An 18,412-nucleotide genomic window follows, 5' to 3' on the forward strand; every position below is an offset into this window, starting at 1 on the left:
GGCAACTGAGGAGGAGCCAATCCCATAGCGCACCTCAGCAGTTTTACTGCCTGCAGATGGATCTAGCGTGGGGAAGAGTAAGGTGGAAAGTTCCATGCCTCACTGGTGTCAGAGAGGCGAATGAGAAGCAGCTGTATGGAAGCTCTTTATATGACTGCCTACCTTGTTCTGTTCTCAGGAGGCTGACAGAGCATTCCACCAAGACGTAGGCCAACCTACTGTTTAGCTCTGCCTATATGGTCCATGTGGGTATGTTCAAGGTAACCAGATTGCCATGGTAAAGCTATTCCCCTACAACTGGTATTAAAAAACACAAGTTTGCAGTATACAAATATGTTTTGTAATACCACTTCTAATAGCTATATGACATTGGGTAAGTTATGTAAACTTTTTAACTTCTTAAGTGAGAAAAGAAATAGGTACTCTATAAGGCTGTAATGTTAATGTTTATAAGGCATTTACATGGTCTGTGTTGAAATAGTAGATATTTTATTAGATCTAAATGAACTATTAGATCTAAATGAAGCTATTAAATCTAAATGAACATGGTACATAATATAGTTAAATTCTGTAACTAGCTTAAAAAAATCAGTTTGTTTTAAATGTTTAGTCAAACATTATTATAATAGTCAGCCAACAAACTTTCTAGGAGATCAGTGTTTTTACTTTTTGATGTATTTTTGTTGTTATCTATATAAAAAGATATCTAAATAACAAGATAGATGGATTTGTTAAGGATTTCAGTTATATTTGGCAGACAAAATATTCAACAACCATCAAAAAATTGACTCACTTTTAGTTATGTGCAGTGTTCCTCAAAAGATTTATTTATTTCACCTATTAATTTTACAACATAAATGCATTCATGCGCACTTATGCTCATTATTCACACCTGAAAAGTTTATTTTTGCATCAAGTGATAGATACGCCGTGTTTAATTTGGGCATCCGTCCAAGTAGGACACTTTTTTTCAACTTATACTCAAAATAGCGTATAAGCTCAAAAAATCATTTCTCATTTAAATGAATAATCAGAATAAGAATATATATCTGTACGCTGTTTAGAGCCATGAGTTCCTAGTTTGCTTTAATTCAACATGTTAAAAATCATGAATATCAGTGCCTTTTGCATTCATCTTCTAAATTCTACTTTTGCTTTATTTTTCTCAAGACGATAACTATCATGAAAGGCTTAAAATTTTAGGAATCTGAGAATTGATTCAGTTTACCTAAGATAGCAATAAATCTTCATAGCTATGATAGTAAGAAATCTTCATGGTATAACTTTAAAAAGTGCATTAAGTAAATGGCTAAAGTGCTTTTAATCTGAATCAGTTTCTACGTTATCTTTCTAATAATGACATCAGAAGTGTTTCTCTTTAATGTACTTTATATGTTTTTATATTTAGAAAGGCATGTATTAATTTAAAATGTACTTAACATCATTTTCTTTCATTTTAAATGTGCTTGGAAATCACTTTTCATATGAGTAGAACTTTGTTTTTTGTCATGGTCATAACAGGTATATTTTCAAACAGTGCAGTGATTATGCTTTATTTTCTGTTGATCTAATATTTTAGCCACTTTACTACCTAATGTTGTCAGTTCATTCCATGAAATTCTAAAAGAGGTTTAAAAATTATACTTTATCTTTGGATTAAAAAATGTTTGTCAGCTTATAAATATGTTTCCCACTTTAGTTTTATTATATAAGGACATAAGGTTACTTAGATGATTTAATAGGAATGTTAAAGAACACGTTAGATCAAATAATTCAGGTGATTTGATTGTTTATGGTGTGCATGGTGCTAAAATAAAGAATTTCAACGAGATGGAGAGGGAGAGCCTTTTACAAATAGACTTAACAACAATGCAGTCGTATTGATTAGGATCTTGCCATTTTGAGAGCCAGAAACTTATCTTAAAGTTGCAGGTGGGGAGAACATCTCGTTTCAAATGTTACTGAAATGATAGAATCAAGGACTTGGACCCTACCATTATATCTTCCCAAATCCATATTACCTTAATTTTCCATAAGACTTCTGTCTCATTTGAAGCAATTTTTATAAGCCTATTTTGGAGCTAGAGTGAGGGAGAGGAAGTTCTTCAAAGGGATGCTGAATAGGGAAAAACATTATGTACAATATGTTTGTTCCAGTGAAGACAACAATTTTCTTGGCAAGTATTCCTTGTGGTTGCCTTATCATTTATGGCCCTTGATAAAATATGCATACAGAAATTCATCACCCATTGAGTTCTTGCTCAAAGTCAGCTTCTTCTGATGGAAACTTTCATGACATCATTCCTTCCTTCTCCCCTTTCCTGCTTTTTATGTTGCCTCCACATGCTCATTTCAGCCCCATGTTTTTTGTTAAGATTCCCTATTTTTGAGATACCAGGGAAATAATGATGTGATTAAATGAATTTGTAGCATAAATCTTCTTAATGATATAAAGGTATTGGCTGTTACTCTGATCATAGGCATTTAATTTTCTCTTCCTTCAATCTTGACTCAGTGATCTTCCATCTTTGATTTCTTACTGCAACTGTATTTCCCAGGTTCCTCATCCCTATCCTTTCAAAAAGATACAAACAGATAAGTGACTGGGGTCACAAGAAAGAAACTTTTTGTCAAGAAGTGTAACTCTTCAATGTAGCCCCAAACTCCTCCAGCAGCCATTGAGCAGACAGTTTTGGCTAAGCTCATGTGTACCTGTAAATTGGGCATATGCTCTCTAGTTTGTCACAGCATCACCCGTTTCTCCGTGTATGATACTTTTGACAATTATCATTATTCAGGCATTATCTTCTGTAGTTACTGACTGAAGATTAGAAATCAAACCTTGTAAAAGAATAGCTAATCTATCCGTATCTGTTTATATTTTTATCTTTTAAGTTCAGTAATAGAGTGGACTACAGATAATTAAAATTTTTATAGGGCAAGCATTTTCCAAGGGATTTATATTCTTGCAAATAATATGTTAAATTGCAGTTTTACTAAAATTTCTTTTTTCTGTTATGTCCTCACTTGACTCCTTAGAGAACAAAATTGCCTTCCTACCTAGAGTGATTTTTTTTTTTTTTTTGCATATTTCAAGATGAGTCTGTTTACATTTTATTCTTTTTCCGGTTTCCACAGAATTAGAGAAAATATCTAGATTTTTAGATACAGGCTATTTGTATAGTGTTACAGTGTGCAAGATTGTCTGAAAATAAAACAAAGAAAACAAATGTAGCTATGTGCCCTAACTTTGTAGCTAAAGAAAATATGACACTATGGGACTGGGAAATTCTCCATGCTGTTGAGTGGCATTTTACAATCAACACCTCTCCCCTTTTCAGGATATCGAATCCCTAACAGGAGGGCTGACTGGTTCTAAAGGGGCTGATCCGCCGGTAAGTTAGATTCTTCATTAAATTTAACTATTGACAAATTGAATTATGTACACACCAGATCGTCAGACAATTACTTGTATACAATTTTCATATAGCTATCTTTTTGAAATATATAGCTATTTCAATAGTGTGTGATATGTATATATATACACACACACACACTAATATATAGTAATTAATACAAATATGAACTTGATTTGAGATATTGTTTGGTGTTTTAAAAAGTTTTAATATCTCATAAAATTCATCTCTATGTATTGACTCTAAAAATAAGAATAAAATCTTCATTAGAATATGTAAATACTTTATGTCCTATGGGCTACACCAAAACTTTTGGAACTCGAGGGTTTACCATTCTAGATATGAATGTATGATTTGGGTTGCAATATATTTTCTAGTTACTGAGAAAAATTTTATTGGCCCATTTTATCAACAGTATTGATTCTTGATATTGCTATTTCTTTTCTACTTTATCCAGGGAGCTTCTGGAAAATTAGAGAAGTGTTCTAAAATTTTAAAGGATTATTGTTATTAAGCAATAAGAAGAGATTGATAGTCTAGTATTGGAACATCTTAGTTCTTTCTGTGATACCTGCTTTCAGAAAATATTGATTAAGATAACATGTGATTTCATGTTTGAAGTACAAACATGAGTTCATGGTGTATATCTAAAGTAATATGATTCGATCTATTTCAACAGAGAGTCAATGCATAAATTTTTATTACTGTTTGCTTTTCACTTAGCACTGTGAGGTTTAATGCTGAACATACAGAACCCAGTGTTATCAATTTTAGTTATACTTCACCGAGGTATCTAGGTGAAGTTCATAATCACATTAAAACATCAGTGAGATGTCAAGAAGATAACTTTCAGTGGCACCTCTTTCTCTCCTGTCTCCTTCCTATATCTCATGATGTTGTCTAATCATCAAATTGCTCCTAAAGTAGGCTAAACAGCATATTTTAGTCCTTTCCCTTCCTTTTATTTTCATTGTCTAAATTTATGTGGGAAAAAATGTATTGTCTTCAGATAGCTGCTTATATTTAGTCCCTGAACCTATTACATTACAGCTTAAGGCAAGATGAAATGTAAGTCAACCAGCCAGCATATTGTGACAGGATTTACAGCCAGTCTTATATTTAAGTAGTGTAGGTGACTGTTTATGTGATATAATTTTACTCTCCTGCCTGGCATGGTGTTTGTACATAGCACTCAACTTTTATTAGAAGAGTAAATCCGTTTCCTTCAAAATCCCACCCTCACCTGTCCACTGATTCCTAAAAGAATTCTACAGTTAGAGATCAATTGATTTTAAAAGGATTTGTCCCTGGTTCAAATAAAAAATTAACTCACTGATATGAGGAATTTGAGAAACAAAACAGAGGATCATAGGGGAAGGATGGGAAAAATGAAACAAGACGAAACCAGAGAGGGAGCCATGAGAGACTCTTAATCTCAGGAAACAAACTGAGGGTTGCTGGAGTGGTGGGGGGTGGGAGGGATGGGGTGGCTGAGTGATGGACATTGGGGAGGGTATGTGCAATGATGAGCACTGTGAATAGTGTAAGACTGATGAATCACAGACCTGTACCCCTGAAACAAATAATAATTATATGTTAATAAAAATAAATAAATAAACTAAAAAAAATTAAATACCTCTCTTCTGCAAGGGTGATAAAAATCTTATTCATGATTTCTATGTTAAAATAAGTTAATCATATCCTTTCAAGAAAACATTTTCCAAATATGGAAGATTGAGTGGGTATAAAAATCTAGTTGTTGAAAGAAGCTTCTTGAAAGGAAAAAAAGATCACAGAAAGGAAAGATGGTGTACAGAAGGCAAGCTTCATCAACTTCATTCCCAGTAGCTAAAAGTGAAGCGTGTGTGTGTGTGTGTGTGTGTGTGTGTGTGTGTAGTTTATAATACTGTGAAATAGAGATTCTCTCTTGGCCATGCCCTACCATGATGTTGGATATTTTATACTGCTGCTTACATTTTCTAAAATCCATACTGTGCTTATTTTTTACCTTTTCGTAGAGTGGGAAACATCATGCGAATTGCAGAGTACACGAGTTTAGGCAATCTAATTAAGGGTTAACAGTACACATAAATTTAGTACTCCCCATTGTTAAAGAGCTATCTAGAGCATATTACTTGAGAAACTATATAATAAAATCATTTCTTAGTCCCATATAAAGCTTATATAAAGCAGTCTAAGTAGCAGTGAAATGGTAATAGGATCTAGTGTTACTTCAGATATTTAAGAATAAGACTTTGAATGAAGCTATTGTTGTTGCCCCCAAGTTAGAAAACTGAAAGTAGATTACATTAATTATAATCTAAATCCATTTGAAGTTGTTTATAATTTTTCTTTTCTTTAAAAAAAATATCTTTATGATAGATCATCTAAATACTATTGTCCATTTCTACAATTAGGTCTTCTGTATAAGTGTTTACAGTATATTACTAAAACCGTTCTATGATGAAATTTTTATTGGTAAGAAATTCAAGGTCCTATATTTTCCCCCTCATTATACAGAATATATAAGGTGCTGAAGGAATGGCATATCTCACAATGCCACCACAATGATGCATAGCTGTGAAATAATTTCTTTACCGGTATAACAGAAATCTCAGGGATGTAAATGGTATATTTTAAAAATGCATTTTTTTTTCTGTGGGTACACATATATTATTTTTGAAGCATGAGAAAAAAGTGAAGTTTATATTATTTTAAATGTACAAGAAGTTGTATACATTTGCAAATGTCATTATAGATACATTTGTATACCTGGTAAGAATAAATTTGAGGAACTCCAAGAATATAATTTACGTTAATATTTTTAACAATAAATATTAGCTAGTTTTTTTGAAAACTCAAGTAGTCTCATTTTCAGTACTAATCGTGAATGGGAGAATCATTCGTTCATGATTTTCAGGGGCAATTTCAAGTTTTATGATGGCTTTCTTCATCTGAAAAGGATTACAAGAAGGATTTTTTCTTAATTCAGAAACTGAAAATTAATTGGTTCAGTAGATAGAATTTATAGATTTTTCTAAATCATAGTCATCTTAGAAAAAAACTCTTCTGTCATTTAGAAAAATATTATCAGTTTAATATTGCCTTACAACTGCCTTTGAAAAATTATATCAGACATAGTCTACATTTAGCATGTTTTTCATTCAGAAAAACTGGATCACAAGTTAACCTCCAGTGTAAAGCATATATTTACATATAAAAATAAAGTGAAAGAAAAGAATTAAAATCTAAAGGGTAAAAATATTAAGTTAAATTAGTGCTTTTTTATATACCATTTGCCATAGTGTTTTGTTTTTTTTCTTGTTTTTATTTAAATTCCAATTAGTTAACATACAGTGTTATATTAGTTTCAAGTGTATAATATAACGATTCCACACTTCCATACAATACTGATGCTTATAACAAGTACACTTCTTAACCCCCATCACCTATTTAATCCATCCCCCTACCCACCTCCCCCCTGGTAACCATCAGTTTGTTTTCTATAGTTAAGAGTCTGTTTCTTGGTTTGCCTCTCTTTCTTTTTCCCTTTGCTCATTTGTTTTGTTTCTTAAATTCCACATATGAGTGAAATCATATGGTATCTGTCTTTCTCTGACTGACTTATTTTGCTTAGCATAATACTTTCTAGCTCCATCCATGTCATTACAAATGGCAAGATTTCATTATTCTTTATGGCTGAGTGATATTCCTCTCTGTGTGTGTGTGTGTGTGTGTGTGTGTGTGTGTGTGTGTGTGTATCCCACATCTTTATCCATTCATCAGTAGATGAACACTTGGACTGTTTCCATAATTTGGCTATTGTAGATAATGCTGCTATAAACATCAGGAAGTATATGGCAATACAGGTCTACTTTAATAAGCAAGAAATATCTCAAACAATTTAACATTACACCTAAAGAAGCTAGAAAAGAAACAACAAATGAAGCCTAAAGCTAGAAGAAGGAAGGAAATAATAAAGATTAGAGCAGAAATAAATGATATAGAAACTAAAAAAATAGAACAGATCAATGAAACTAGGAACTGGTTCTTTGAAAATATTAATAAAATTGATAAACCTCTAGTCCGACTTACTAAAAAGAAAAAGGAACCAAATAAAGATAATCACAAATGAGAGAGGAGAAATAACCAATACCATAGAAATACCATAGTCATAAGAAAATATTATGAAAAACTAAATGTCAACAAATTGGACAACCCAGAAGAAATGGATAAATTCCTAGAAACATATAAACTACCAAAACTGAAAAGGAAGAAATAGAAAACTTGAACAGACCAGTAAGCAGCAATGAAATTGAATCAGTAATCAAAAATCTACCAATAAACAAAAGTCCAGGTCCAGATGGCTTCCCAGGAAAATTCTAAACATATAAAGAAGAATTAATACCTATTCTCAAACTATTCCAAAAAATAAAAATAGAAGGAAAACTTCCAAACTCATTCTATAAGGTAACATTACCCTGATACCAAAACCAGATAAAAACTCCACTGAAAAAGAACTACAGGCCAAAATCCCTGATGAACATGGATGCAAAAATTCTCAATAAAATACTAGCAAACAGAATCCAAGAATACATTAAAAAAATCATTCACCACAATCAAGTGAGATTTATTCCTGAGTTGCAAGGGTGGTTCAATATTTGCAAATCAATCGTGATACACATTAATAAAAGAAAGGATGAGAACCATATGATCATTTCAGTAGATGCAGATAAAGCATCTGTCTAAGTACAACATCCATTCATGGTGTTTTAAATTTTAAATAATAATATTAAAATGTAAAAAACTGGTAACCTCAAGGTATCAGGAGTGTCCCAGGATCAGTTTTCAGCCAACATTTAGGAAGGCCAGGATAAGGTCTAAACAACATAGCTTCAGATAGCCAAGAGGATTTTGGATACTGAAGACTGGGGCACAAAGCATAAACACTCCTAGTGAGATGTACTAACTGCACTTGGTATCTGGAGAGCTGTGGGTTTGTAGGTCTGTCAAGTCTTGAGCCCATGAGCCAGAGACACAGAGGTATTGGCCAACCCGTTAGGAGCCAGGATTTGTCCCAGACTGTGGGCTAGTTCTAAATCTATCACTGGAATTTAGTAGCTCAGCTTGGCCACAGAACTTAAGTTTAATGACAGTAGACCCATGCAGACTAAAATACACAGGAAGGTTTTTCTTTGTAATTTGGTTTAAGAAATGTCTGAGTATTAATTAGTTTTTTCTTATCATTTCTGATTCTTTTTAAGAGTCAGCACGGACAGGATTTAACAAAGAGTAGTGTGGGACAAACTCTAGACCACATGAAACACATTTCTGAACATATTTCAGTGTAACATACGCATTGGTTCAATGTGGAAGTGTCCTGCTGTTTCAGAGTGCTGTTGTCAGTGTTTGAGTGAAGTCTACCTCATTTGCCTCATCCAGAACTGACAGCAATAATGCCACTGGCATTATGCAGCTTCTTCCCTGGTTTTCTTTCTGTTTGTTACCTTGAAGTAATAAGATCTATAAATTTGCTTCTTACAGAACTTAGTGCTTTTAATTGTTCTGTTTCCTTTATCCAAATGCTAATGGTTCTCTTTATTTCTAAAGTGTGGTGAATAAGTGAATACTCCTTTAATCCACATCCTTGGGTTTGTTATGTACACTGCCCTGAACATTCTCTAGCTCTATTAATTTTTTCCCCATTGAGGAAGCAGAGTTGTACATTCCATATTTTTGTACTTTCTGTTCTCATTTTAATGTCTTCTTGATGATTCTTAGCAATTTGGGTAAACACCCTGCAGAATTTGAAACAAGTTTATTTTCCTGAGGCTGCTGTTTAGACCAGATTATATATTTTTCAAATTGTAAATGGTCTTAAAATTTGAATGTCTTCAAAACCAATTTTAATTTGATTATTCAAAAAATGGCAATGTTCTACTTACTTGCTATAAAAGATAAGGGAATAAAAAAATGCAAATCTGCATTGTGATCTAATATAATTTCTTTCAACCTAGACTTTATATTTCTGTATTACATACTTACATTCTTCTATTTGTTTATTTAAAATTCAGTGTATATTTGAGTGTACATTATGTGCTAGACATTTGTTTAGGTTTTGGAAATACAGCGATACAAAATACACAGTTTCTCATTTCAGAATCTTGCAATATAGTGGAGTAGACAGGTTGGTAAAAATAATTACAATGTAAAGTAGACACAGTATGATATGAAAATAAGAAAGAGAATCCATGTAATCCAATTGTTGGGAATGAAAGGGGCTAGAGAATCAAAGAAGGTGAATAGAAGGAAATACTGTCTAACTTGATAATTATAGGATAAGTTGAAGTTTGCCAACTGAGGAGAGCGGGGCATTTTAAGCAGAGGAAACAGTGTGTGCATAGGTCAAAAAATGAGAAAATAACTTACTGTGGCTAGAGTATGAAACAAGCTGGAGTGTGGGAGGTAGTGGTAAAGAGAGAAGGCTAGGTTAGGCCAGGGCAAGAACATGAGAAATTTCATGGAAGGAATTTGTTCTCTATACTAAGAATGAGGAACCATTAAAGTCTTTAAACAGGAGATCATTTAATCAACTCTCTCCTTTAGAAGGCTTTTATAAGGACATAGTGAATACTCAAGAATAAGGGATTGTTTAGAGGGAAGAGAATGAGACTTACTGAGAAGTCAAGGCTGACTTTTGAACTTTCTGGTTTGGCAATTGAGTGGATGAAAGTTCCATACATAGAGACAAGAATCTCATGAGATAGAGCACTTTTGGAGTGGGGATGATGAGTTCAGTTTTGGACACATTAAGTTGAGCTGACCAAACTGGGAATATATGAGTGATTTTGGAATCAATGAGGTGAGATCTCATTTATAGCCATCGATTTGGACATGTAGGATAGTTAGTAACTGAAGCCATTGGACTTGATGATGTCATCTCCAAAAATTATATTCCAAGTGAGAAGATAAGAGAGCTCATAATAAATAAATAAAGAAGTGGGAGGGAATAATAGCCAATATAGGATATGAGAATTGAGAATATTAGCAAAAATCCCAGAGTCTAAGCTGAATAAGAATTGTAGTGAAGATAGGAAAGGATTGATAAAACAGAGGATTCAGAGTTCTCAATAAACTTGAAAAACAGGTGCAGTGGGTATAGGAAGAAGGATAGAAGATTATGGTGAGAGAGTAAGATGCTTGATTTAAGCATTTCAGGACCAAAACACTTCTAGGTGCTAATAAGATCCAGATTGAGGTTGTGGGAATGGGTGAAGTACAGAGGGAATGAAGTGCACTGGAACTGATGACGCCAAGAAACTGAGAGACCAATTTTGGTTGGATCATTTCTGTGGGTCCGGCAATCGTTCCTGCTACATTCATTCCCTTGATAATCCCAACCTGTTTTACAGTTTAAATGCCATCTAGACTCTAATAACTGCATCTGTAGGCTGGATCACTTCCCTGAACTTTAGACTTGTGTATCCAACATATCCACTTATATATTCAAAAAAGGAATTTAAAGCATAACAAGTTAACAAACTGAGCTTCTGATCTTCACTGTAATTTTACAAATTTCTTGCAGTTTTCCCCCATATCAGTTCATGGCTACTGTTTCAAAAAATCAAGACCCAGAGTCATTTTATAGGTTCTACCTTCATAATTTATCTAGAATCCAACCAATTCTTGGTAACCCTATAAAACTACCAGCCTGGTCAAAGCTACCATCCTTTCTCACATGCACATGCTCAGTGAAACAAGCAGGTTAAGTTTCTTAAAGTCAGATCATGTCACATCTAGGCTTACATCATTGTCAGCTTCCCATCAGAATAAAATTCCCAAAGCCAATGGAGTAGTTTCTAAGACCCTTCATGACTTCTCTCATTATTGTACCTCTAGGAACTCCTCTACCTTTTTTATTTTTCCATATCTCATTCCATTTCAGTTGTACTAAAAATTTGCTACCCTTTACCCAGGCAAGCACTTGCTATTATTATTCCTTCTGCTTGGCATGTTCTCTCCTGATATATCCCCATGGCTTACTCCCTCATTTTCTTTAGGTTTCTGTTAAAATGCTGTTTTAACAGAGAGGTCATCCAGGAGCACCCAATATTCTTTTCTTGCCCCTATGTGTTTATTGTTTGTGTTCTTCTACTAGAATATAAAACTCTGTATGGTAAGGGTCTTTACCTCTTTTGAATGAATGAGAACAATACAGTTTAAGCACATGATTTATATGATTACATTTGTGTGCTTAAAATGATAACTAGAATACTGAATGGAGAAAGAAATTAAGAATGTTACAGTAATTCTGTAATGAGATTATACCAGTGTCCTGAGACTATGGTAATGGTAGTAAGAATTAAAATAGCAGAGAGTAAAAACCTTACAAAAGCAGTATTAATAGAACCTTATGGTAGGGAAGGAAGTAGGACTCATGGATAAATTCAAATATTGACCACTGGGAAAAATAACAGCAATATAAACCCAGAAGGATATATTTTGGATACTGTATATCTCATTTACTTACCTTGCTTAATATCACTAAACATAAGCCCCTTGAGAGGATGATTTTTCTGTCTGGCTTACAGCTGCATGCAATGCTTTCGACATAGTGGGCCTTCAGTAAGTATTTAATGCACAAATTAATGAAACAAGAATGATAATGCTAAAGGGTCTTCAGAGGGTGAAACTGTGAACCAGGTATTGGAAACTTCAGTAAATAAGGGAGGCAAAAAAAAAAAAGGCAGAGTATAAAAGATAAAAATGAAACTTCCATTGTTGATTCAAGATATTACTGAAAGCCCCGAACCATAGTACAATTGGTGATAAATATCCCCACATTCTATGGAGAAGTGCTAGACATACTCACCAAAGACTTACTGAGTAATAATTACAGTAATATCAGTCCTGCCACTGTGAATCATCACCTTGAGCCTAAGAGATGACCACAAAGGCATCAGCAGAATTTCAACTGTAGGGATTACTACAGGTTTTTACCCTTTGAAAGGGAGAAGGGTGTGCCTCTTCTAAATCAAATGAAGGTGAACCCAAAGCAATGACTCAAAGAAGGAGCCAATCGTATCTCCATGTTTGGGTATTTATTCAGCAGCTAAATCAGCAGGTGCTTCCATGGAATAGATGTAAGGGAGAAATTACTGTGTATCTCTTGGAATATGGGGACATGCATAATCAATGAATTAGATATTTGCTTCCTATCTAAGTCACCAGTCATATAAGACTTGGCCTATTTTTTTTTCTGTAATCCCTTTTCATATCCCTGCCCTAATCTAGAAGGAAGTCCTATGAGAAGACAGAAGACAGGTGAAAAAAAATGAATCATTTCCCTCTTCCCAATACAAGTTCCTCAGTCCTAAGTCGGAATGATCAGGGAAACTTTGAGTTGAATAAGAAACTAAAGTTTTGATACAGGGCTTTATTAGAATTTCTTAACCTGAAATAGTCTTAAAATCCAAAATAAAACTTATTCTTATAACTCTAAGTGACCAGAAAGCTATGAATGTGCTCAAGCTCAAGCAGTCAGACATGGGGAGGTAATATATGACAAAGCATATTTAATGGCAAGGCTGGGTGAAAAATGAAGTTGGTATTTATTTAGATCTGTTACTTGTATACAGTTACTCGTTTAAATTGAATTCAGCTAATTAAATAAAGTCATTTATATTGTGGAAAGAGAATATCATTTATAGTTATTAATGACAAGGAATGGTAAAGCGGGGGAGAAATAATGAAATGGTGTGGGTCTCAAAGTAGAGATTGTTTTGCTTGAGACTGGAGGAGTAATGGATTGGAAATTCTAATGGCTCTCAAGAAAGGTGCCAACTTTACCGTCTGAAGCGAGCTAAGAAATTATGAACACAATCATGTTGGTGCTACCCATGAAGTTACATAAATTCATTTCAGTTAAGATAAAGTGATGGTGGTCTCCTTCAACAAAGTGATAAAATACACAGGAAAGACTGTTTACTGTAAAATAGGGGTTTCAGAAGGCACAGTAAAAGTTTGAGGGGAAGATAAGACTGGAAAGTAGGATAGAGAAGAGTGAACATAGAACACTACGATAAATGTGCTAGAGAGACTTGGTGACTTAGAAGGGTTAACATTTTGTGTGTCCCACAAAGATGAGAAAGGTTAACTGGTAGGAAAGTTTCTGTAATAATTCATACCAAGTATACATATAGATGTCACTCAGACTTTAATTTACAAAAAATAAACAAAATTTAAATATATGTACAATGTAGTATACACATTACATTTTATGTAAATCCAAATTTGAATTGTTTTGTAATCCATGGAAAATAACATAAGATATAGTGATTTAGAGTGTTGGCTCTGGAAAGTGGCCTCAATTTGATTTTAGGCTCTGCCCCTTCCTAAGTATGTATGTAATCTTGACCAAGTTATTTACTTCATTGTGCCTCAGTTTCCTAAACTGTATGATAAAGGTAAAAATAAAATCTTTTTCACAAGGTGGTTATATATAATGAGTTACTACACAGAATACTTCTGATAATACATTGTATGTGCAAATCCTCTGTTAGGGTTCATCACTATAATTGTTATATAAATGAAAGTCTTCATTAAATATTGTGGGATCATTGCAAAGGACTGACTTGGATTGTATGCTATATTTTAACTGGAGAAGGAAAAGCAATAGTCTATGTAAATTAATTTTAAATCAATTTAACCCAATAATTTGATGAATCACAAAGGACGTTCTCCATAGAAGGTGGGTATATACCAGGGTGGATAGGGAATAGGAAAGAAAGGAATCAACTTCACTCTAACCAATTAATTACTATTTTTAACTTGTCAGAATGGTCAGTTAAAATATTGATGGCATGAATATGTAGCCAAAATACTGAAAGATCGTTCATATGCAGGAATTTTATCATGAGAGTAATGGGATGGTTAGCATATATGGTACCATAATTCCCATGTTATGTTATTTCTTACTCATTAATGTATTACTGATTAGAACTATTTAATCATTTATATTTCAACACAAACTACTTAATTAGACGGGACATTTGAATGTGGTTTCCTACATGCAAAAGTTTATGTTAAGCGTGAAAGTGAGAAAAGACATGAATTATAGGCTAACATCTGAAAGTTAGGTTTAAAATAATACTGAATGTGGGAAACATTTATGAGATCTTTTGGCATATTGTTTCACTAATGATTAATGTGATAAGAAACATTTTAGAAATGATTTTTCCAGTATAATTATTATTTGAGAAGCTCAGAGTAATGAAACAACTCCTTGTTGGAAATAGTCTTGTTATTTACTGTTGATTTGTAATTATAAGAAAAAAAGTACTTTAGGGGCGTCTGGGTGGCTCAGTCGTTAAGTGTCTGCCTTCGGCTCAGGTCATGATCCCAGCGTCCTGGGATCGAGCCCCGCATCGGGCTCCCTGCTCGGCGGGAAGCCTGCTTCTCCTTCTCCCACTCCCCCTGCTTGTGTTCCCTCTCTCGCTGTGTCTCTCTCTGTCAAATAAATAAAAAAATCTTTAAAAAAAATAAAAAAAGAAGTACTTGAAAAAATTTTGAGGGGAAACTAATATGTGAATGAAAAAAAACAAGATAAGTAAAATCAATTAGGAACTTACATTATTGCAAAGATATGTTATTTTTGTTAATAATAACATAAAACATTGAAATGTATATTGATATATTATGTTTTCTGATCACATAAAGTTCAATGTGAATTAATTTACTTATCTTTGCTCCCCAAAATACATGTCATAACTTTGTCCAAGAGTAATATAATTTCAACCGCATTTATATTTTGTTCTTTTGTGCCTGCCTTCTTTTCTTATTCTTTTCTCTATTGTTTATTTTTATTATACATAAATGTGTTTATTTGTATATATGTGTATATGTATTTATAGTAACATATGTAAACATGTATAATATATATAAAACATATATAACATATATACTCATATATATTTATATATATATTTCCTCCTTCAAAAAACAGAATGGATTTTTTTAGTCTCTTGAGTTCTTGACTAAACAACAGGCTGGTTTCTAATTAGATCTTTCTTATCTAACACAATAAAGTGGAACTATTTTTATTCTTGTTCAAAGATGCTTATAATTTAGAATGTTTATCTGAAAAGACAGATGGATTAATACAGCTTTGTACATATAATTGCTCATTAAAATGTGAAAAATATAAAGTAAAAATAAAGGTTTATTTAGAAAGCGTATTTGTAATGCCTATTGTGAACTTAGTGCTATTCTATGCACCGTAGAAGAAAATATCAACTCAGTGCAGTAGATTTTTGCACTCTAGTTAGCAATTGTTTCTTTTTAAAACATGATTAATAAGTATAAAAAGGGGTATAGAGATACATGATTTTGTGTTATAGGCAATAATCACAGTAAGTGTGTTTTTGGGCATTTAATTTTTATTTTTTTGGAAGATTGTTTTGAAAGGTAAATGTTGAGCCAGTTCTTAAAGAGCTAATTTGCATTAAATTTTAAAACTTTTATTCTAGATGGAAGGAAATCAAGGGTCTTTCTTTTCCTTTTACCTAAAAGTAGTTCAATTCTATATATGGCTTTAGCAACTGATAAAGCTGGCTGCTGCAACTTGTTTACGTACATCAGCTTTAATTGCCAAAGTTATTGAAATTAAAACTGGTTTTTAGATATCCTTTTCAAAAGTATCTATGCATCATTTTTTTCTAGGAAGCCCCAAATAACCTCCATGTGCCTCTGTAGCTTAACAACTAAACACCCGTTCACCCTCAGTGAGATTAGTCTACTGGACGATGCTTGCCTGGCCATTCCAGAAAGTAGTTATGATTGCCCCCCAGCTGCCCTCTAAAGGAAGGGTCTGATGGGCAATTCCAGCAGAGCCTCAGGTGACAGGACAAGCTCAGCTCCGGGGCTGCTGCCTTTGCTTTTCCAAGGATCCCAATAAGGTGATGCTCTATATCCTTTGGCAACATGAAAAGGAGCTAGAAAAGTTTTCTAAGAATTTACCCCCTTTCCACTTGTGGTATTCATTAAAGTTTGGCTGGGTAAGAAACCTCAAAAGTTTTTGGCTAGGATCCTCCCCTTTTCCCACATTGGCCTCCAGAGGATAGGAGGCAACATTAAGGCTTGCTTGCCTTCTAGCCCTACCCAAGGAACTTGTGCTCTGTGTGAAGGAACACTTACCTGTAGGGAAAACAAATTGCTCTAGCCACTCCGCTATAACTAGATATTCTTTTTCAAATGCATACAGTCAGGGAAACATGAACCAGCAAAATGTAAATGCTTGAAATTGCATGCATATTCTTTTTTTCACTTAATGTTAATTATAACGATGGCAGGCACTTTAAAAAGGAATCTGATTATATATTCATAATAAATTAAAGTTGAGATTCTGCAGAATTCTTACTTTCAGTTCAAGTCTGTGTTGGTTTAAGAACACTGTATACTAAGAATATATCCTAAAGATTTTATGATTTTATTTTCCAAGATTAAATTATTTTTCAAAAAGATATTTGAAACTGTTGAAGTATATTTAGAAAATTATAAGTGTTATGGGAAAGTGGGAAGTTAAAATACCAGAAATTGAATCATTTGACCAAAAGAGTTCACCAAGGTTTTTTGGAAAACTTCTAAATCATGTTCTGGCTACATGACAAATTCTGCAGATATTCTTATGTTTTACTCATAGAAATAATTTATATTTTTACTGGAGTATGGTGAGAAGTTTTGTGGAAAATCCTGGTTATTCTCTCTACTCTCCCTTTCTTTTACTACAGATTAAAACTGGTAATCCACATGAATGACTATTTTATCCCTCTGTAGACAGCTCTCTCTTCAAACTTTAAAAAAACAATCTTCCTGCGATGCCTATTTAGAAGCACTGGATTTCATTTCATTTACTTCACCATTCTCTAAAAGAGCAAGAACTTAACTATAATTTTACATTACAACCAACATCATTATTCTAACTTTTAAATAAAGGTATTTAAGTAATTGCATTAAATTTAAGTGGGAAAAAATGGTAAATTTGAGATAAAGATTGCCTGAATGACTTTTTAAAAAATATGGTTGTTTATAAAAGAAATTTTAAATTTAAGAATAAAGAAAGGTTGAAAATAAAATGATAGAAAAGATATACTGTATAACACTAACTAAAAAAAATGCCTATGCAGCTATATAATATCAGAAAATAGTCTTTAAGAAAAAAATTACTAAGTGTAAAAACAGAAATACTTCAACATAAAAATTGATATACCAGGAAGATAAAAAAAAAATAATTTTTATGCACCTAATAACATACACTTAAAATATAGAAAACAAAAATTAACAGAAATAAAAAGTTTTTAAAAAAAACTTCGGTCATGATGGAACATTTTAATACTTTTCTTAGTACCTTAAGTGAACAAGAAGATAAAATTTGTAAAAATAATGACAAGTTGAGCAATAGGAAAAACAAACATGACCTAGTGATATATAGAGAGCTCTGTACTTGATTTCTACAAATTAAGCAAATATGTGTCATACAGGAAGACTCAACACATTCTAAAGAATTGCATCAGGCTGAATATTTTCTTAAAATAGCAGAATTCAGCTAGAAATTAGTAAAAAGATGAAATTTTAAAATTGATAAATAGAAAATACTCAAGGTTTTGAAAAGTAGGACAAATACGTCTACATAATTCACTGGTCAGAGAATTTGAAAATTAAAAATTTTTAAATTCAGTGATATTGAATACTACATATTGAAACATATAGGAGGCAATTAAAGCCTCACTTAGAGAGAAATCTACAACATTTATATATATTAGAAAAAATAAAGGCTAAAAATTAATGATGTAATTATTCATTTTGAAGCTAAGAGAAAAGAAGCAAATAAAACTTAAGAATAAAAAATAATGAAGCAAGTAGCAGAAACTAATAAAGCAGAGTAGAAATATTTAGAAGAGTATAAACAAAGCTAAAGTTGATTTGAAAAAATTATTAAC

At 32.8% G+C, this 18,412-nt stretch overlaps 1 protein-coding gene across 16 annotated transcripts in view; it reads left to right on the plus strand.

The window, feature by feature from the left end:
- The window catches only part of PPFIA2 (PTPRF interacting protein alpha 2), a 469,533-nt gene that overhangs the window by 83,024 nt on the left and 368,097 nt on the right, over positions 1–18,412 (plus strand). For 11 of the 16 annotated variants that reach the window (XM_032393724.1, XM_032393725.1, XM_032393729.1 and 8 more), the window contains one exon: positions 3,342–3,395. The exons of the other annotated variants lie outside the window; for them this stretch is intronic. In XM_032393724.1, coding sequence (XP_032249615.1) covers positions 3,342–3,395 — 54 coding nt within the window. The remainder of the gene's footprint in view (positions 1–3,341; positions 3,396–18,412) is intronic. 16 annotated transcript variants of the gene reach the window in all.

This window comes from Phoca vitulina, unplaced genomic scaffold, assembly GCF_004348235.1.
Source record: "Phoca vitulina isolate PV1807 unplaced genomic scaffold, GSC_HSeal_1.0 scaffold76, whole genome shotgun sequence".
Lineage (NCBI taxonomy): Eukaryota > Metazoa > Chordata > Mammalia > Carnivora > Phocidae > Phoca > Phoca vitulina.